At 37.1% G+C, this 19,416-nt stretch overlaps 1 protein-coding gene across 1 annotated transcript in view; it reads left to right on the top strand.

Annotated features, from left to right (window-relative positions):
• The window catches only part of LOC122791747 (intelectin-1a-like), a 478,747-nt gene extending 463,709 nt beyond the window's left edge, over positions 1–15,038 (top strand). The window contains exon 8 of the mRNA XM_044059659.1: positions 13,750–15,038. Coding sequence (XP_043915594.1) covers positions 13,750–13,902 — 153 coding nt within the window. The 3' untranslated portion in view covers positions 13,903–15,038. The remainder of the gene's footprint in view (positions 1–13,749) is intronic.
• The last annotated feature ends 4,378 nt before the right edge of the window (positions 15,039–19,416 follow it).

Below are 19,416 nucleotides of genomic sequence, written 5' to 3'. Positions count from 1 at the left end.
AGCCAATGGCTAGCTTTCAAATTATTAGGGGAAGTTTTGGTAGAACCACTGCTTCTGCTGCCTCTAATGGAGACCAGAGGCCTTACATCTTAGCAGTTCAGAAGGGAAGTGAAAAACTTGTTGGTATCATTGCACATTGTTCCTGCAGGGTAGGGATTTTGATTGGCCACTGCTGTAGGATGATGGATCCCAGCCCACATTCAACAAATATCCATGGTGTGTGTCCTCACTCTTCAGCTGTAGGAATTTCACTGCAAGGCCATCTCCGCTAGAAGCTGAGTTAGCCTGCCTGATGAAGGAACCAGTCCAGGAGGTGGTACTCAGGGGAGCTAAAGAACATGCCAGAAGGGGAGCAGCAGGGCTGGGGAAGTAGAGGTGAAAAAATAAAGGAATCATATACACACACCATAAGTTTATTTTCAATTCTTTCTGCTTCTAAAAGCACATCTATTAAAAAAGACACTGACAAGCTTCAAACTGCTGTTTTGTCTCCTCTTGCATTCTGGCACTCTTTTTGGGATAAGTAACATATAATGTTATAAACATGGTTATACCTTCAAAATCTGGTAATATCTGCAGTTTCCCTCTGATCAGTTAAATACTGCATTTAATTATCTTGGTTCTGGCATAGTAGCTAAAGGCTGACCTAACTATTTTGCTGGCAATTCTTAACATTGTATAGGTTTAGCATTATTAGCAGCAGGACTTCACTAGCTACAGTTTTCATAAATGTAGTTTTACTGTTACTCAGGCAAAATCTAGGCATATGGTTAATTTTCCGACAATGTCTGCAGATGAAACGTTTTCTTTGTTACTATAAATTGATACATATTTCCCTGGTTTACTTAATAATATTAGTACATCAAAAATTCGTTATCCTTAAGTTCACTCTGAGATACCCACTTTCAAAAAGTAGCATGTAAAAGTATTTAATAAGTATCATAAGTGCACTTAATAAGCATAATTGAGTGGTAACTAATGAATGTTATAAACTAGCAAAATTATGGCTGTGATTGACAAGGTGAGATAAATGGAGGAGATTAGATAACGGAGTGTAGTTATACAGAGGGAGTGTGGAGAGGGGATGACATAAAATGGATTTATGGATTGGAGAACTTGATTGGTACTATGTTTATTATTTTTTTCTTGGTAGAAAAAAAATGAATTCATTACAACTTGTTTATGTGGAAAAATAATAAGCTAAAATATGTTTGAGCTCAAACAAGTGTAATTCATTCCTTACCTAGACCTTGCTGTGTTAAAATGTATGTTTTACAATCTGCCAGCACAATTTTCTGGTAGCTTAGCTCTCTTAAGGATTCATTATTTGTTGAGCCAGATTTAGTCAGTCTATGTGTCTAGCATTAGCATTTTACTTTTAAATATTCTGTTTCTGCAATTAATTATTTTTTTCTGTTCTGCAGATGTATTCACTTCTGCATATTTAATTTGTAACAGTCTTAGCTTCATTTTCCAAGCAAGTTTTTATGTATTTATGTTTAATATCCTGTGATGGGTAGTCATGTATTTATTATTTATTATTTAAGAATAGGGTATTACAACTGTAGGTGGCCAAGCAGCTGCATCTGCCCCCAAGGCAGACTGTTTTCTAAAGTATAATTCATATTTATTATTTTTTGGCCAGTAATCAGCAGTTCAGTAACTTTTGTGTTCTTAGCTTAATATCTAGGTTAATGGCAGGTCTCCTTTGCCAAGATGAAAGTTGTTAGGAACCAAAACATTCTACTATCCTTCCTTGGGTATTGTCCAAGTGTGCATGTATTTGTGTGAAAGTAATAACTTGTGTCAAAGGTTATTACTGTGTGTAAATGGCTTTACCAGAAATCAAATGGTCTGGAAGATGTAGAAGTTCAGAGACAAAGTGGTGAGAATCAGGCCTAAGGCGAGTAATGTATTGACCATGTATCACACCGTGGGAGCAGCCCCCTCTGTTGATGGCTCATTTGTCCCCTTTTTTATTCATTTATATGATTAAAGATGCAGACTGCCAAAATACTAAACAGTGCCACTAGATGGACAACTCAGCAAATATATTTTGGGAGGAGCTAGCTGGAATCATGATGATTTCATAACTCCTATGCTATAAAAGTTTGTTCCTGTGTAGTCTGGTATGTATAATTTATTCAGCTTAGAGTGGTCAGTATGTGTCCTAGAATGGGCGTGGATGTTGAAAGTACATACCCAGTCCAGTGGTGCATATTCCCTGCAGGATCTTGATGTCAAGCGTACAATCTGAGAACTGGTTAGTGAATCAGATTTGTCTGCTTCTTTTCTACTTTAACCTGGTAGGTGCCAGTGGTGTTAGCTGAAAGGCTATCACCCTGGTCAACAACAGACCTATCTGTGTGCAGTGGAGTGGAGTGGAGTGGATTCAAGGACCTCAAGCCCTGTCCATCATGTACCTGGGTGCTCAATGGTGCCTTATTGCAATGCCCCCCATGTGAGCACCAGTGTTTATTTTATTTATTTGATGTTCGTTAACTAGGTAAGTTAGTTCATCCAAGGAACCTTCTCAGCCATGATCTGGGCCAAGCAGGCAGTAACAAAATATAAATAAAATGCATACAGATTACAATCAAATGATGAGACATTGTAAAATAATAGAAGCGGAGTACACAAAATATGTTATAATGTGTGTACAGTATGATGCAGGTGATTAATGTACAAATTATATAAAAGTATAATGTGGTTAAATGTACACTAACGTATAAGTGTGTCTGAAGAAAGATTGAAAAAATGCTAAGCATAGAAAATAATGGAAACTACCTATTAATAAAAGGGTAACCTATATGAGTAGGTTTAATTTACTATGAGAAGGGAATCTCCTTTGAGTGCTATTTCTCTAGAGTAAGGAGTCACAAAGAGAATGCCCAAGGACAGAGTGGTATACTATAAAGAGACATGGAAAGTGCCAAATGAAAGGATCACGCTGTCTGAGTACAGTGAAACAATTGCTGAAAATGGGCGAGCCAAATGAAAGGATCACACTGTCTGAGTACAGTGAAATAGTTATTGAAAATGGGCGAGCCAAATGAAAGGATCATACTGTCTGAGTATAGTGAAACAATTACTGAAAATGGGCGAGCCAAATGAAAGGATCATACTGTCTGAGTATAGTGAAACAATTACTGAAAATGGGCGAGCCAAATGAAAGGATCACACTGTCTGATTACAGTGAAATAGTTATTGAAAATGGGCGAGCCAAATGAAAGGATCATACTGTCTGAGTATAGTGAAACAATTACTGAAAATGGGCAAACCAAATGAAGGGATCATAATGTTTTAGTATAGAGAAAAGAATAACTGAAAATGGGTTTATACATAGCAGAAAAAAAAGGTTGCACAAGTTATAAGGGCCTACCCTGCACCTTTTCTCGATATATATTCAGTGACTGTAACTAGAAGGGGGAGAGTTATTTCCAAGGTCCAAAGAAGGGATGTAATGATCAGAGTTTAGAGTTATGGTAGGAGAGGCAAAAAAAGTGCTTTAGTCAGTATCTCTGAAGCACTCACATTTGTTTTCCTTTAGCAAGGTGGAATGAAGAGCCTCCTCGTAAAAAGTAATATTTTCATCTTGTTTGACAGGTTATGGTAGAGAGTTCCAACAAGCTGGAACAATTTTAGAGAAGGACCTTTCACAGGTGGCAAAGGTAAAGGATGGTCTAGAAAAAACGAATGAGTTAGAATGCCGAACAGTATCCTTGATTAAGAAGTTTATAGGTGTTAGTCACTGGTAGCCATTTTCCTTTGTTAAGTGCAAGGCAACTTTGTTAGTGTTATGTTACTTGGTAGTGATGGGATTCAAATATCATCTGTGCAAGACTGGCTAGTTTTATATATATAAATTATATATATTATATAAATTATATATATATACATTATTCATTTGTATATTTGAAGAAGCAGACTACCTAAATGTTAAACCATGCCTTCAGTTGGACAAAAATGCCTCCTCAAAAATGATATGTGCAGTGCAGCCAGCTGGGATTATGATGACTGCTTAATTCCTATGCTATAAAAGTTTACTCCTGTGCACTTCAGTGTGTATGCAGTATTCAGGAGGAACATGTTTACTTGTGCAGCGAAACGCAACTACACTAGAAGAAAAAATTATGATGCTGGCAATTCTTATTAGTGAGATTTTGTCTGATACTTCACAAATAAAAGCCTTAAACAGGAAGAATTGCAAAGAAATACAAATGCTGGGGCAAGAGTTTCCACATTCGATGTTACAAGTCAACATCACAGAAGGATAGAAAAGAGTTGATGATGAAAGTAAAGATGAAGAACTGAACTAAGGGGTGGATGCAGAGACAGGCTGGAATGCAAACTTGCCAATGCTGGTGGAAACATGGTAGCACCTGACTCGAAAATAACATGTAATGTTAAAACTGGAAAAGGAAGTGGATCTAAAAAATAGAATCCTACAAAAGAAGGTCATGTCCTTCCACTGGGAATTTTAGAATTTTCTGAAGGTCTCTGTTTTCCCAGGGAAAAGAGTGTAATCTTGTACCTTAGCAAAATATGTGTAAAAAGGTGATACTCTGGAAAAAAGTCAGAGAAAGAAACCTCAGCTGTTCAGCCCAAGTAACATCCAAGTCTCACAGGTGGATGTAGCTAACAGTTATTTGTCCAGCCACTTCAACAATGAACAGATAGTCTTGAGTAAACTGAGTGTACTGTTAATACTTGTACATACACAAGGAAATAAGGGAAGCACTGTCAAAGACAGCTGGCTTCCTTCATTGTGAGTTCATGTCTAGGGGAAGTCTCATAATAAGAAAATGAGTTCATAGGAACAGTGGTGTTAGAGCTTTGTAACACAGCTGCCAAAAATAGTAGGGAAGTCAACATGAACTGCTGCCAGTACTTCACCTGCATCAAGACTGAAAAAACATCAGGAAAGAAATCAGAGTATCCAAAAACCACAGTAACTTCAAATATAAAATAAAAGACAATTCACAGTGCACAATCACGGACCACAAAGTAGCTCACCAAATTTATTATGGACTTAACGCTTCGGCACCAGGCCTTCAAAGAGTACTAAATTCATTCCTTACATTCCATTTTATATACCTTCTAAAATTAAACAATTAGCCCATTATTCATTTAATCAAATTACATATTTCCAGTTACACTCTATTTAACCCAAAAGGTTCCAGAGTGTTGTACTTTAAAATAAAGAGAGTTTCCTTTCTCAACAATTTAGCCTTAATATTTATACATTCTCCCAAAGACACATCTACTTTTTCTAAAATGTATGCTTTTAAACATCCTGGTTTCACATTGTGTGCAAGTATAAAATGCTGTCCTAAGGGACTATCTATTTTTTTATTTTTAATATCTCGAATATGTTCTTGCAAGCGAATTTTAAAGGCTCTGCCTGTCTTTCCTATATAATATAGGTTACAGCTGCATCTCAAAGCATAAATTACTCCCATTGTATTACATGTGTACAAGCCCTTAGGTGTAAATTTCATATTATTTATTTTTGGAACTGTATTTACTATATGCTTACAAATTGATGTTTGTTAAAAAAAATATGTTAAGGTTTCTTAATAGAGAAGTAGAAATTTAGCAGATATGGTGGTACATAACCGTTTTTTACCACCAGAGGTCACCTTAGATACTAATTCTATGATTAACAGAGCAGGAACAACAGCTTGTAATAAAGTGTTCAGTTTGTAAGCATGTGTTTTTGAGTCCTGAAATTCATTCCTTCAGATTGTATGATGTAAGATCTCAGTTCTTCACAAATATTTTGACAATTCCCACTCAGTCATATCTTTTAGATGCTTGAGTCTCACAATCTCTCCTTGTCTTAATGATCTAAGAGGTTTGCTGGATTTATCAAGTACAACTTTTGTGACTGGCATATTCTCAACAGTTGAATCTTGACCATTCTGTTGTTCTTTGCATAATTGTTTACTGATTGGAAGACTTGCTCTGGTCTGTCTGGACATCAATCTCTGAGCAGGTGAACCAAGCAAATTATCTTGAGAAATGTTTCTGAGATTAAGAAGGTTAAGAAAAACATCAGTACCGATCCAACAAGTACCTTGCACTTTGAACTGCGCACTCAGCTAATCCATTTTACTGTGGATACTAAGGATTACCAGTAACACGGGCAAAGTCCCAAGACTCAGCAAAATTCTTGAACTGCTGACTTGTAATCTGTGCACCATTGTCAGATATGACTTTGTGCGGACTACCATGAACAGAAAAATGTCTTTTCAATTTTGTAATGACAGTGCTTGACGTTAAGTTAGGAAGAAGGTCAATTTCAAACCAATTCAAATAAGAGTCCACTTACACTAAGTAAGGAAGACCATTCCATTTGAAAATATCAGTAGCAACTGTCGACCATGATAATTCAGGAATCTGGTTTAGCTGAAGTGGTTCTTTTTGTTGGTGTGATTTAGTACTGTTGCAAATGGAACATGCTAGAGTTTCCTTCTCTATATCTTTTGACATAGAAGGCAACAATACTATGCCTGTTGCCCTTATTTTGGTTGACTCATTTCCCGGGTGACTACAATGCAAAATGTTGATGAATTCCTTTTGTAATGCTATAGTAATTACCACTTTAGGACCTTTCATGATGATTTCATCTTCCATCATAAGTTCATCTCTGTAGGGTAACTATTGCTGTATGTCAAGTGGTAGACTGGTTTGTCATGCTGGCCATCCTTGACTGATAACATGTTTCAGCTTCTGGAGAATGAGGCCTGAAGCTGTGTGAGTTCTGAGTTCATCAAGATGTGATGAGGAAAAATGTTTGACTTCCATGACATTAAAATCTGCTTTCTCATTATCATGCTGTTCTGTTATTTATCTGGGTGCTCTTGACAAAGGATCAGCAAGATATAAAAATTTGCCTTTTGTATAAACAATATTGAAATTGTAGTTTATGCATTGCAAGCATGCTGGGGCTGTACGTATTGCCTTTTTCAAACTTTCACTAGAGGTTGGTGATAAGACTCTGAACAGGTTTCTCATAATCATGGAACTTCAAACATGCAAACACTACTGCCCAACGCTCTTTTTCAATTTGTGCATACTGCATTTCGGTTTGGGTTAAAGATCTGGATGCATAGGCTACTGGTATACCTTCTTGAAGACATGCTGCACCAAGACCATACTTTAAAGCATTATATGAAAGAGTTACAGTTTGTGAACATCATAATATCTCAATGTGGGTGAACTGGCAATTTTTTGTTCCAGAATATCAAATGCTTTTAATGTTGTTCCAACCAGCACCAGTTTACATTTTTGTGTGTCAACTTAACGGTGCTGAAAGCTCACTCAAGTCTGGGGTGAACTAGTTGACCATACCAAGAAAACATTGTAAAGATGTGACATTTTCTAGAACTGGCATCTCAAGTATTGCTGCTCGCTTAGACAGATCTGGTTGCAAGCCAGAACTGGTAAACAAATGACCCACATAATTAACTTCTTTCAGTTTGAATTTACATTGCTGAGGATTTAGTTTAAGATTTACTTCATAAGCATGGTCTAGAACTTTCTTGAGGTTTCTATCATATTCGACTTTATTGTTGCCCCTACAATAATGTCGTCTACTATAATAGCACAGGGATAACCTAAAAAATTTGTTCCATCGCATGTTGAAATACTTCACTAGCAGAATTAATCTCAAATGGCATTCTCAAAAATCTGTATCTACCAAATGGTGTACTGAATGAAGATTTGTGATCCAGCAAAATTTGCCAAAATGAACTTTTTGCATCTAAGACTGAAAAAACAGTGGCATTTGACATGACAGCGGTTACCTCTTCTACTGTGCACATTGGATGATGAAGACATTTAAGTACTTTGTTTAAATCTCTCGGATCAATACATATTTGAATATCATCTGAGCTTTTCTTATGAGCTACAACCATGGAGGATACCCATTCAGTCAGTTCTTTTACTGGAGTAAGGACACTTAAATTCACCATTTTGTCAAGCTCTGCTTTTACTTTGCTCTACATTGATACTGGAACCTTCCTTGTTGGTCTGACAACTTGTCTAACTTCATGGAACATATGACTGGAAGTTTGCCAAGCTCGTCTGTGAAAATATCAGCATATTCACTAAAAAAATTCTGTGTGAAACTATTGTTGTTGTTCAAACTTATATAGTGGACCAGCCTCTTTATTAAATGAAATCAGTCCCATTTTTAAACTGTCTTTGAGGCTGAACAATGACTGTACATGTCTTTTGACTATGTAAAACTGCAAGTCATAGCTGTTCCAAGCAGAATGCTATGTGAGAATTACTGCACCATCAGTTTGAATCTCTTCACCACCATAAGCAACAAGTTTTGCACACTTTGCTGAATCAGGTTTCTCATCAGCTCTTACTTTGGCAAATATTTGTGCTGATATAACATTGCACTTGGATCCAGTGTCTACTTTAAGCTCAGCAGGTTTCACATTAATCTGCAGTACAAAATATTTCTCTCTTTGCTGCTAATTGATAATCTACTGTACTAACTGTTTCATCAATCACAGAGATACAAAAACCAAAAATGGAACGCTGTGGCTCGCAAATAACCTTAACAGTATTCAGCCAGTTCAAAGTAATCAGGAACCTCGCAAACACAAGTCATATAAGGAAATATACTCCAAGTCAAACGTAAACAGGAACGTCCTTTAATCAGTAAGCGCTTTCACCCCAAGTAGGGCTTCATCAGACTGTACAAAGAACAGAACAACAGCACAGTCTTATATAATCAAAGCAATTAGCTAATTAAAACATCATTATATCTAATCAACCAAATCCAAAACACTCTAATATACGCTGAAACAGGCAGCTAATGTAATTTATATAGCAAATTGAAAGTGTTAAAATCATTTCAAGTATAATGTATTAAAAATATATGCATACAAATATTTAATTATTTAAATGTTTAAAATATATAAATATAAACATTTTAAAATGCAACATTTATTACAATTCAGTGAACCAATAATTCCTAAAGCTGGTCACTAGATGGTGCTACACACAGTAAAACATAAAAAATAATAAAAAAACACTCATAGAATGCTTCCCAAACCTATGTAGCCTACATAATGTCACAAATTCTTTGAAATTTTGCTAAATGATGGAATTAGCATTGGTACTAAAGCCAAGTAAAGATGTGACCTACCCCCTCCTTCTCAACCTATTATAATACTATATATATAAATAATTCTGTATATGTAAATATAGAAACAGAAACAAAAACAAAGGACATCTAACATACTTACTATACATAACTAGCTTTATATAACACATAATACCAAATTATTTTATTTTATGGCCCATTACCTTAGAAACTGAAACCAGGTGGATAATCAGATGGAAAGCAGATATACCACCAGGCCTAAATGATAAGGTCAGTCTTCACCCTTTTTTGAAGAAAAGAAGACTGAGGGCCATAAAATAATTTGGTATTATGTGTTATATAAAGCTAGTTATGTATAGTAAGTATGTTAGATGTCCTTTGTTTTTGTTTCTGTTTCTATATTTACATATACAGAATTATTTATATATATAGTATTATAATAGGTTGAGAAGGAGGGGGTAGGTCACATCTTTACTTGGCTTTAGTACCAATGCTAATTCCATCATTTAGCAAAATTTCAAAGAATTTGTGACATTATGTAGGCTACATAGGTTTGGGAAGCATTCTATGAGTGTTTTTTATTATTTTTTATGTTTTACTGTGTGTAGCACCATCTAGTGACCAGCTTTAGGAATTATTGGTTCACTGAATTGTAATAAATGTTGCATTTTAAAATGTTTATATTTATATATTTTAAACATTTAAATAATTAAATATTTGTATGCATATATTTTTAATACATTATACTTGAAATGATTTTAACACTTTCAATTTGCTATATAAATTACATTAGCTGCCTGTTTCAGCGTATATTAGAGTGTTTTGGATTTGGTTGATTAGATATAATGATGTTTTAATTAGCTAATTGCTTTGATTATATAAGACTGTGCTGTTCTGTTCTTTGTACAGTCTGATGAAGCCCTACTTGGGGTGAAAGCGCTTACTGATTAAAGGACGTTCCTGTTTACGTTTGACTTGGAGTATATTTCCTTATATGACTTGTGTTTGCGAGGTTCCTGATTACTTTGAACTGGCTGAATACTGTTAAGGTTATTTGCGAGCCACAGCATTCCATTTTTGGTTTTTGCTTTATTTTGACTTTTTATTCGGAACGCTGCTCTTCCTGTGGGTGTCATTACTGGTTTGGAATCACAGAGATACCATCAATTCAGAAAGTTTGCTCACACCTCTGTATCTGATCTACTTACTTCTTCAGAAGCTTTTTTCAATAAAAGTATGTGCCACTTTAGACTTGCAAAGCCTTTTGAAATGATTTCACTTTTTACATTTGTGACACTGCTGACCACAAGCTAAGCACTTCTCTAGTTTAAGTTCATGACTGCCTCCACAATTACGACAGCTACCAATAAGGTTGGGAGTTGTGGCCCTATTTGGTTTATATTTCTTTCGCAACTTAGCTTTGTGTTGTATACTATCTATATTCACACTAGCAGAAACTGCATGCATGTGTTTCCCATTTGTAAGCAGGTTCATATGTTTTTCTGTAAGCTATTTGACTAATCTCAATGGCTTTGCTCAATGTTAAATCACTGTCTCGAAGCAAAATCTTTCTCACTACATCATTAATGGGTATACTTCATTTTATCGAAAATCCTATTTGTTGAAGCCTTAATCCATTAAATGTTCGTTTAATCCAATTTTTTCCCGGGGGAAAAAGCACTTAGCCATCATCAGGAATATGCCCTTTTTCCCACTGTAGTGCAATCTTGGAGTTGGTATATTTAGTTAGGGGAGTGTGGGGGGGGGCACAGGTCCCACCTGGTGGGTTTTAAATGTCGTGAATTTTGTGAAGCCAGTTAGGTTGACCAAGCATTTTTTCCCTTGGGAAAAAATTTGCTTAATGTTCGATGAATTAAGGCTTCGATGTATTGGGTTCAACAAAAAGGTATTTGACAAATAGGTTTTTCCCTGAAATGATATAGACCCATTATTAATACTGCACACAAGCCTGTCTTTTATCATCTCATCTCTCAAATCACCAAACCTGCACGTTTTTGCTTTATTTCTTAAGCTGGTAGTACATGTTGCTATAGTTTCACCAGACTTTTGATTTATTGCGCAAAACATGTGCCTTTCCAGTGTAATATTCATTCGAAGTTTACACATCTCTCTAAATTTATGTTTTAAGCACTCAGGGTCTTCCTGCATTTCAGACTGTATCACTATATGGCAGTTCTCCCCTCCCCTCCCCTCCATACATGGCAGGTGCATACACAAATGAATGTTTCCTCTCAATGGCTTCTGAGACAGCTAAATTAAGAAGTATGAATGCCTTTGTACGTGCATCTTTATCTGAAAATGCATCCTGTATGAAAATATCATATTCTTGCTCACACACTCTCCATTTCTCAGCAATATTATTATCAAACACCAGTGGTCCAGGTCTACAAAATCTCTCTGCCATAACAAAATTCATTTAAATATAAGTGTAGACCAGGTACTTGTAATTATGCTGAAATGCACAACAATCTCTCTGAAAAGGCTCTACTTTAACACTGCAAACACTCCGGACATTTTGGATACTTTTGAAATGCTTCAGTTAATGCAAAAAAGTAGTACATTGCAAAATATTAAGTCATTTTACCTTTTCCATACATCTTATCACTTCCGAAATGATCTTGAACACTTTTGTATTTATTTCGAATACTTTTACCAGTATGTCATAATGTCAGACATTTTAATCCTTCGCCACTTATTTGGAGACTTAAAAATCATTCAAACAAGTCTATGTACCTTTGAATAACCACTGACCTGCTTGCAAGTTGGCTCCTGTATATTCATCTGTTTCTAACTGCGTGCATCGTGGTTTGCGAGTTGCTTCAACTTCAGATCCCATTCTGATACCATGTCGCATGTCTCTTGTGTTCAAATGAGACACTGAGGCACTCTGATGGGTTCAACTTTATTGCACATAAACACATTAGGAACTGTAACTGGAACATATATTTAAGCTAACTGACTGACTCATTACTTAAAACACAATCGCATGTGCATGTTCACTCATGCCTGCATTCACTCTGACTGACTGTACAAAACTGCACTGATCTTGCACATGCTCAGTAACTTATATGCACATGCTATCTAGCTACAGTGGCTGACTTGATACAATACACACAATGATCTACAATGGTGTCAAGCTAAAACTACACTATAGATCAAGAGTAAGAAAAGCAGAACTATAGCAGGCTCATCTAGTACCTGGTGCCGGTTCTCACTTTGGCACTCCATGCCCTCAGATCTGCTTTTACTGTAGCAAACTGATTGGTACATTTCATTCAGCTGAAAAACAAATAAAAACACTGAAGTGCCTTTCAAGTGCTTTAATGTACTGGCATTCAGAATTGCCAGTACAGAAATAAAGAATGCATTTCTCAACCACATCCTCTAACACTTTGCACCCAGAGCAGCTGCCCCTTCACTCCACCCTTACGATGTTTCTAAAGAAAAGAATGATCTTATTACTGATCCAACATGTTAATCTCCATAAAGTAATCTGTGACCTGTAAGACAGAGCACTTACCAATACGCTATCAAAAATTTCCAGAGATTGACACTGATCTAAGACTGCACAACAGTGAGGCATAATTGTTAATCTGTGAACCACTGTACTGCCTTTCCAAAACTTCTTCCTCTCTCCCTGACAGGGAGCTGAACCCCAGTTCCTTATATGCAAGGAAAGAATGCTAACCAATGTACCAATAAAAGCAAATGGACCCCACTTGAAATTAAGCAGTGGGCCTTCAGAGAATCCTGCACACAGCAACACTCTCCCACTACCTACATTGCCACAAGGCAATCACAGTGCACTGAATGAACACAGAAAGGTGTACATCACAAATGTGTTACAACTGCATTAGCAGTATACCCGTAATCTGCAGTTCATGATTTTACAAGAAGGGTGTGATAGCTGAAAAAGTTAGTGTTACCAGCATCAGTTAGTCCTTTCAGCGCCATGTATTTTTCAGATTTCTCATTTATAATTAGAGTCATCCTGTCTCGGATATTTGCAGCTGGCAAGTCATACCTACCCCATCCCCAGGGGATGGGGTTTGTTATAATGATTAAGGTATTTACCTCATGAACACATATTACAAGGATTTCCTTTGAAGGAAAACTGTCTAGGCTTAAAATGGTCCTCAATGGCAGCTAGCTTAATAATTACCTATGAACCATGTACATCTTGCATCGAGGGGTACAAAGTGAAAGTTATTATATTAGGTTATCATTTCAGCAGCAGTGGCCTTACCAGATTAGTTTACAGGTTTTAGAAATAAATCATACTGATTACATCTGATACTTTCTACAGTCACATTTTGTTAGTAAATTATGAAACTTTATTCCTAGAAATTCAATTGTGAACTTGAAGGTTATATAACAATAAGTATAGTTGCATTAAAAAGCAGACAGAGAACAATGAGAAATAAGTGAAGAACATACAAGTATTACAGCCACAGATGACCATTGATGGCTCACTCTGCAGCCAAGAAGACTGGTTAGACCATGCAGTCCTTATTAATAGCAAAGTGTGTGATTAAAGTTATTACTATTTTTGAAGTTGTTTATTATCTAATCCAGCCTATCTCTCTGCTTTTTTACAGCACTGTATCGGAGGAGGTGGTTATTTCCCAGAGGGTAATCCAGTACAGTGTGGAGATTTCACTGGATTTACATGGAATGGTTATGGAACCGGCCAAGACTGGAGTGTAACCAAACAGATGCTGGAATCAGCTGTTCTGATATTTTATCGTTGAGAGACATTTGCTTCAATGAATAACAGTGTCACTTTTATTAATCTACATTATCCCCTCACCAACATTTACCTTAGAGTTTCACTAATACTCAGCAATACTGTATATATTTAATTACACCATCAGAATCCAGACAATGTAATTTGTATAAAACATAAACATTTATAAACAATAAAACATTAGGAAGTGGGCCCAAGTTTACCTATGGAAGAGGTTCAAACCTAAAAAGTATAATAGAAAGAAAAAATAGTTAAAAAGGGAAAAGCATAGAATCCAACAATATAGGAATGAGAAAATGTGGGGCATGTTCTTATTGTAAGGATGTTCGAACAGGGTTGTCCATTAAGATAAGGGACAAGTCATGCATTTTAAATGGGAGATGCAATTGTGAAACTAAAGGCGTAGTGTATGTTGCATTTTGTGATTCATGTCCCTCTTTCTATATCGGTAAAACCGAAATAAAACTCAAGCAAAGAATATATGAACATCAATACAGTATTCTTAAGGGGGATATGAATAATGCACTAGCTAAGCACGTTATGGTTCACCCAGAGCACAAATTCACTTTCTCTGTATTACAACAAATCCCATTAGACCCAAGAGGAGGGCCTTGGCAACTTATCCTCGAAGAACAGGAAACTTCCTGGCAAATAAGGACTCTAGCTTATTTCCCCCAGGTTTAAATGAATTTATGTCCATTAAGAGTATTCTAAAGCTTAGGGCATTACATAGATAATGGTTGGGCGCATGCAATATGAAAGTAAGATAAGCAGGTAATTATTAAAAGCTTGTAGTAAATGTTTGACTTAATTATGAAGTTGTAACATGTTAATATATTTTAATCATTTTGATTATAAACATGCATATGATTATTTAAGAAAAAATATACATATATTTAAACAGAGGTTTTATATTGATTTTTTTATATATATAATGCACCTATTGTGCTAATTTTAAAAGGTGGTTTAATAGTATGTGCTTATAGTTGTTTTACAAGTAGCAAATGGTTGATTGATAATTAAATGATTAATTATGTTGATCAAGCATATAAAAAGGTTGGTAGTTATGTTGTAAAGTTGTCTGAAGAAGTGGGGGCATTGACCTCCACGAAAGCGCTTACATTAAAGGTTTGCATTTTACTACTTGGAGTACTGGGTCTCTTCTGTTTTATACGCTTGATATATTTTGGTTTTCTGAAGTTTGTTCAGTTTCTGTGATTTCTTGGAGTAAAAATATGTCTCTCGTTGATCTGGTCGTGTTAGCTTTTGTTGCCAAATGGGCATGGATATTTGCTGGACTACTCTGACCAAAACCAGGGACCCATGCTAATGGTAGAAGGGGTGTATGTGTCCTTATTTGGATAGTGTGTGCCTGCCATAAAGCCCAACAGCCCTGGGTCAATAAGCTACTGGTCCAGTTACAGAGCTAGATAGCTCTGTTATGCAAAATGTAAAGCCAATCAACCTGCCAAATATGAACTGAAAATTGGTATACTGAGTGTAGGGTCACAAACAGGATGAGACTTGGAAGTGGATGACATGATGGAAAGGAGAAGGCTGAAGACAAGGACATCCTATTTATCTATGAGACAAGTTCATCTTATGTATCCAGGAAAAAGGTAGAAAGGCAGCACAGGAAAGCCACAGTAACTGTAGGGAGGGAGAAGCTTCAGAAGACAATGAGGGATGTCATCAGAATTAGTGAGAGACTCATGTCAGTCCAACTCCAGTGTAATGATAGAGCAGTATTCATGATCTCAGCCTATGCCCAACAACAGGGCTGTGATGAAAAGACTGTATTCAGACAGCAGCTGCAAGACCTACTAGATAAAGCAGGACAATAAGAATTGGTGTTGATAATAGGTGACCTGAATGCACGTCGGGAACACAGAACAGGATATGAGGACTGCCTGATATCACATAGGTGGACAACAGGAGTAAAGAAGGAGAGACCATTCTAGACTTATGTCTGGCAAATGGCTTGATGGTTGCCAGCACATGGTTCAGAAAGAAAGACAGTCACGAGATCACATACAACAGTGGCCACCATGCAACTCAGGTAGACTTTTTCCTGGTAAGGAAGAGCAGTGAGGTAGAATCAGTGACTGCAAAGTTATCCCCAGTGAAACAGTCAGCCCACAGCATAAACCACTGGTTACCACAGTCAGCTGCAAGCAGAAAAGGCTCTAAGGTCAACAGAGACCAGACTGAAGACCTGAAAGTTGACTGGAGAGGAAGCACAACAGTTAAGTAATTACTCAGGACTCTGGCACCTCAAGAAGAAGAGGAAGTAGGTGGAGATGAAGAAGAATGGCAGCTCCTCAAAACATCATATATAAGGGCTGTAGAACAGATCTACAGTTGAGACAGATCTGAAAATAAGGTACATTAAGGAAAACTGGTGTCGAATTCAGAATTCCAGTAAGTCATCGAACTAAAGGAGTGCAGGAAAAATTGGAATATAGAAAAGACAGACCAGACTAGGAATGAATGCTGGTTGACTAACAAAGAGGTTAAAAGAGGAGTTGCAACAGCAAACCACAGAGCATCACATGCATTCTAACTTCTGGAAAGCGACTCTGTGAATGGCACAAAGAAACTCTATAACATCGCAAGGCAAAGACAGAAAAATAAAGAAGATAGTCAGACACCCTTCATAAAGGATGCCAGCAACAAACTGCTTGCCAGTCCACAGAACATCAAAAGCAGATTGAAAGAGTATTTCCAGCAGTTGCTGAATGAAGAAAACCCCACAAAAGCTGTTCTACCCTAGACACAGCCTATGATGAGAGCAGAGAAGGAGCCCAGAATAGAGGTAGTATGAACAGCTCTAAGGAAAATGAAGTCAGGGAAAGCAGCTGGCTCTGGTAAGATCACAGGAGATATGATCAAGCTGTTGGGTGAGATTTATTTATTTATTGACATTTGTTAACCGGGTTGGTCCAGCTGGGCTTGTGGCCCATTTTCAGTGGAGACCCGAGGAGAAAAGCTCCAAAACCAAAACACAAACAGTTTACAGAGAATCAAACATTTTACTCAAAAATATGGTCACAATCAGTTAAACAAGAGAGTTAGAGAGACAAAGCAGAAATGCAAACGTGTGATATATGCATATCAGCATTTTTGGAGAAATGGCTCCTGAGAGTACTCATAGCAGCATGGAGAGGAAGGCATATCCCAGATGACCAGAGAATAAGCATACTAGTGCCACTGCTTAAGAGCAAAGGAGGCATTTACAACTGTGGGCAGCACAGAGGTATCAAATTCCTGTCACATTGCATGAATGTTTTGGAAGAGGTAACTGGTAAACAAATATGCAGAGTAGTGGAAAGTAAAATGGGAGATGAGCAATATGGATTCACATCAGGATATATCACAAGCAACCCAATGTTTGTGTGACAGATAATAGAGAAGAAGGTAGAAATGAGCTGTTTTGGGATTCACATCAGGATATATCACAAGCAACCCAATGTTTGTGTGACAGATAATAGAGAAGAAGGTAGAAATGAGCTGTTTTGGGATTCACATCAGGATATATCACAAGCAACCCAATGTTTGTGTGACAGATAATAGAGAAGAAGGTAGAAATGAGCTGTTTTGGGCAATCCTGTGGTGGTTCAAGGACCCAGAAATATTGACAGAATTAGTGCAAGCTATGTACAAGAACCCAATGACTTAAGTATGAACAATGTTCAGTCTTACAGAGAGGTTCCCATTGGGAGTGGGTGTGCATCAGGGTTCAGCTCTGAGCCCACTGCTGTTCCTACTAGTGATGGACTACATTGGCAAACAGGTTGGAGGGGACTGATCAACAAAGTTGCTGTATGAACACAATGTGGCATTACAGGCAGACTCTGAGCAAGAACTTGAGCAAATGACAGGGGATGGGAATGCAAAGCTGAAGGCACATGGATGGAAACCGAATACAGATAAGACAATTCTAAAGGCAGCAAATGGAAGAAATCAGAAGCAGTGGAGAATTGAGACAGAAGTGAAAATAGTGGAAAAGGTTAACAGCTTCAAGTATCTGGGATGGAAGGTTAAATAGAAGGGAAGTCTGAATGAGGAGGTCAAAGCTAAAATCAGAGGGGCAGCAGCCAACTGGCAGAGAGTGTAACAGAAAAATGTCAAAGAAGCTTAAAAGTAAAGTGTATAAAACAGCGGCGTGACCAGTTCTACTGAATGGTACAGAAACCTGGGCAGTAAAGGCAGAGCAGTTGAGGAAGGTAGAGGTGATGGAGATGAAGTGCCCGAGATGGGTGGTAAGATGCACACTGTGGGACAGACAAAGGAATGAGGGCATGAGAGCAAAAGCCAAAGTAGCTCCAATTACAGGAAAGGTCCAAAGAGAACAGATTATGGTGGTGCAGCCACATGTGCAAAAAAGCAGAAGACAATCTGGTGAAGAAGATTTGGGACAGACAGGAAGAAAGCAAGAGGAAGTCAGGCCTTCCAACCAAGAGGTGGATGGATTGTGTGATAAAAGACATGCAACAGTGAAGCACGACTGTCGAAGAAGGTAGGAGAGTGATATTAAATATGGAAAGATGGAGACAGGTGACACAACACCGTGACCCCATGTAGAAAGTGGGGAAAAGGGGGTTGATGAAGATGATGATGATGATGATGATTCTACTGCAGATTATAAACATTTGTGTACATTAAAACACTGCAAAATGTGCTGTGCTATGAATAATACAGAACAGGCATAATGAAAATGATATACTGCTGTGCTTAAAATGGAAATGGCAACTGTATAGACTTTTTAAATAAGTACTTGGGTGTAATGATGTGAAATGCACTGTGTCACTATACTTCATTCTGAAATTAAAATGTTGAATAGGCATTTTCTGTCTCATTGATGACCTGAAAAAATCATGACAAGGGAAAAAATTCAGTCTTACAGTTTTTCCTCCAAGATAAAAAAAAAAAGTCATAGCCACGGCTTAAAACTCTTAGGTTGACAAAATATCAGTTCAAAATAAACTGAGAAGTCGAATGCCTGCAAGAGTATTATTTATCTAGGAATTGTACCAGTCTCCCTACACCTTGGAAAAAAACACATAGTCACCTTCTGTGTATTACCCTTTGGTATTAGATTAGGATGAAAATTAAGTCACAAATGGCTATAGTCATATGTTTGACGTTGCTGCTATCACACATATAAATACAACTCCTGAACCTACTCCCAAAAGACAGCAACCATCATTGCACCCCTCTGATGTCAGACTTGAAAAAAACTGAAAAAAATAAAAATAAAATAAAACAATATAACACATTTCAACCTGTTGTTGACAGCATGCTTTTTTCCCACCCCAAAAGATAGCCACCTTTATATGCTTTTGATGCTTGATTTTGAGGAAATTGAAAAAATAGCGATCACAGTAAAATTCACAGCTTGTTACTCCTAGACAGCATGGTTTTCTTCTACAAGCTAGAATGACTATCTGTGCACACTCCTGAAGCTTGTGAGGAAAGCTAAAGAAATAATAGCTACATTGTCTCTATCCCAAGACAG

The sequence above is a fragment of the Protopterus annectens genome, chromosome 17.part0 (genome assembly GCF_019279795.1).
Source record: "Protopterus annectens isolate FY-2018-M chromosome 17.part0, PAN1.0, whole genome shotgun sequence".
Taxonomy (NCBI): domain Eukaryota; kingdom Metazoa; phylum Chordata; order Ceratodontiformes; family Protopteridae; genus Protopterus; species Protopterus annectens.
This window is presented reverse-complemented; position numbering and strand designations above follow the sequence as displayed.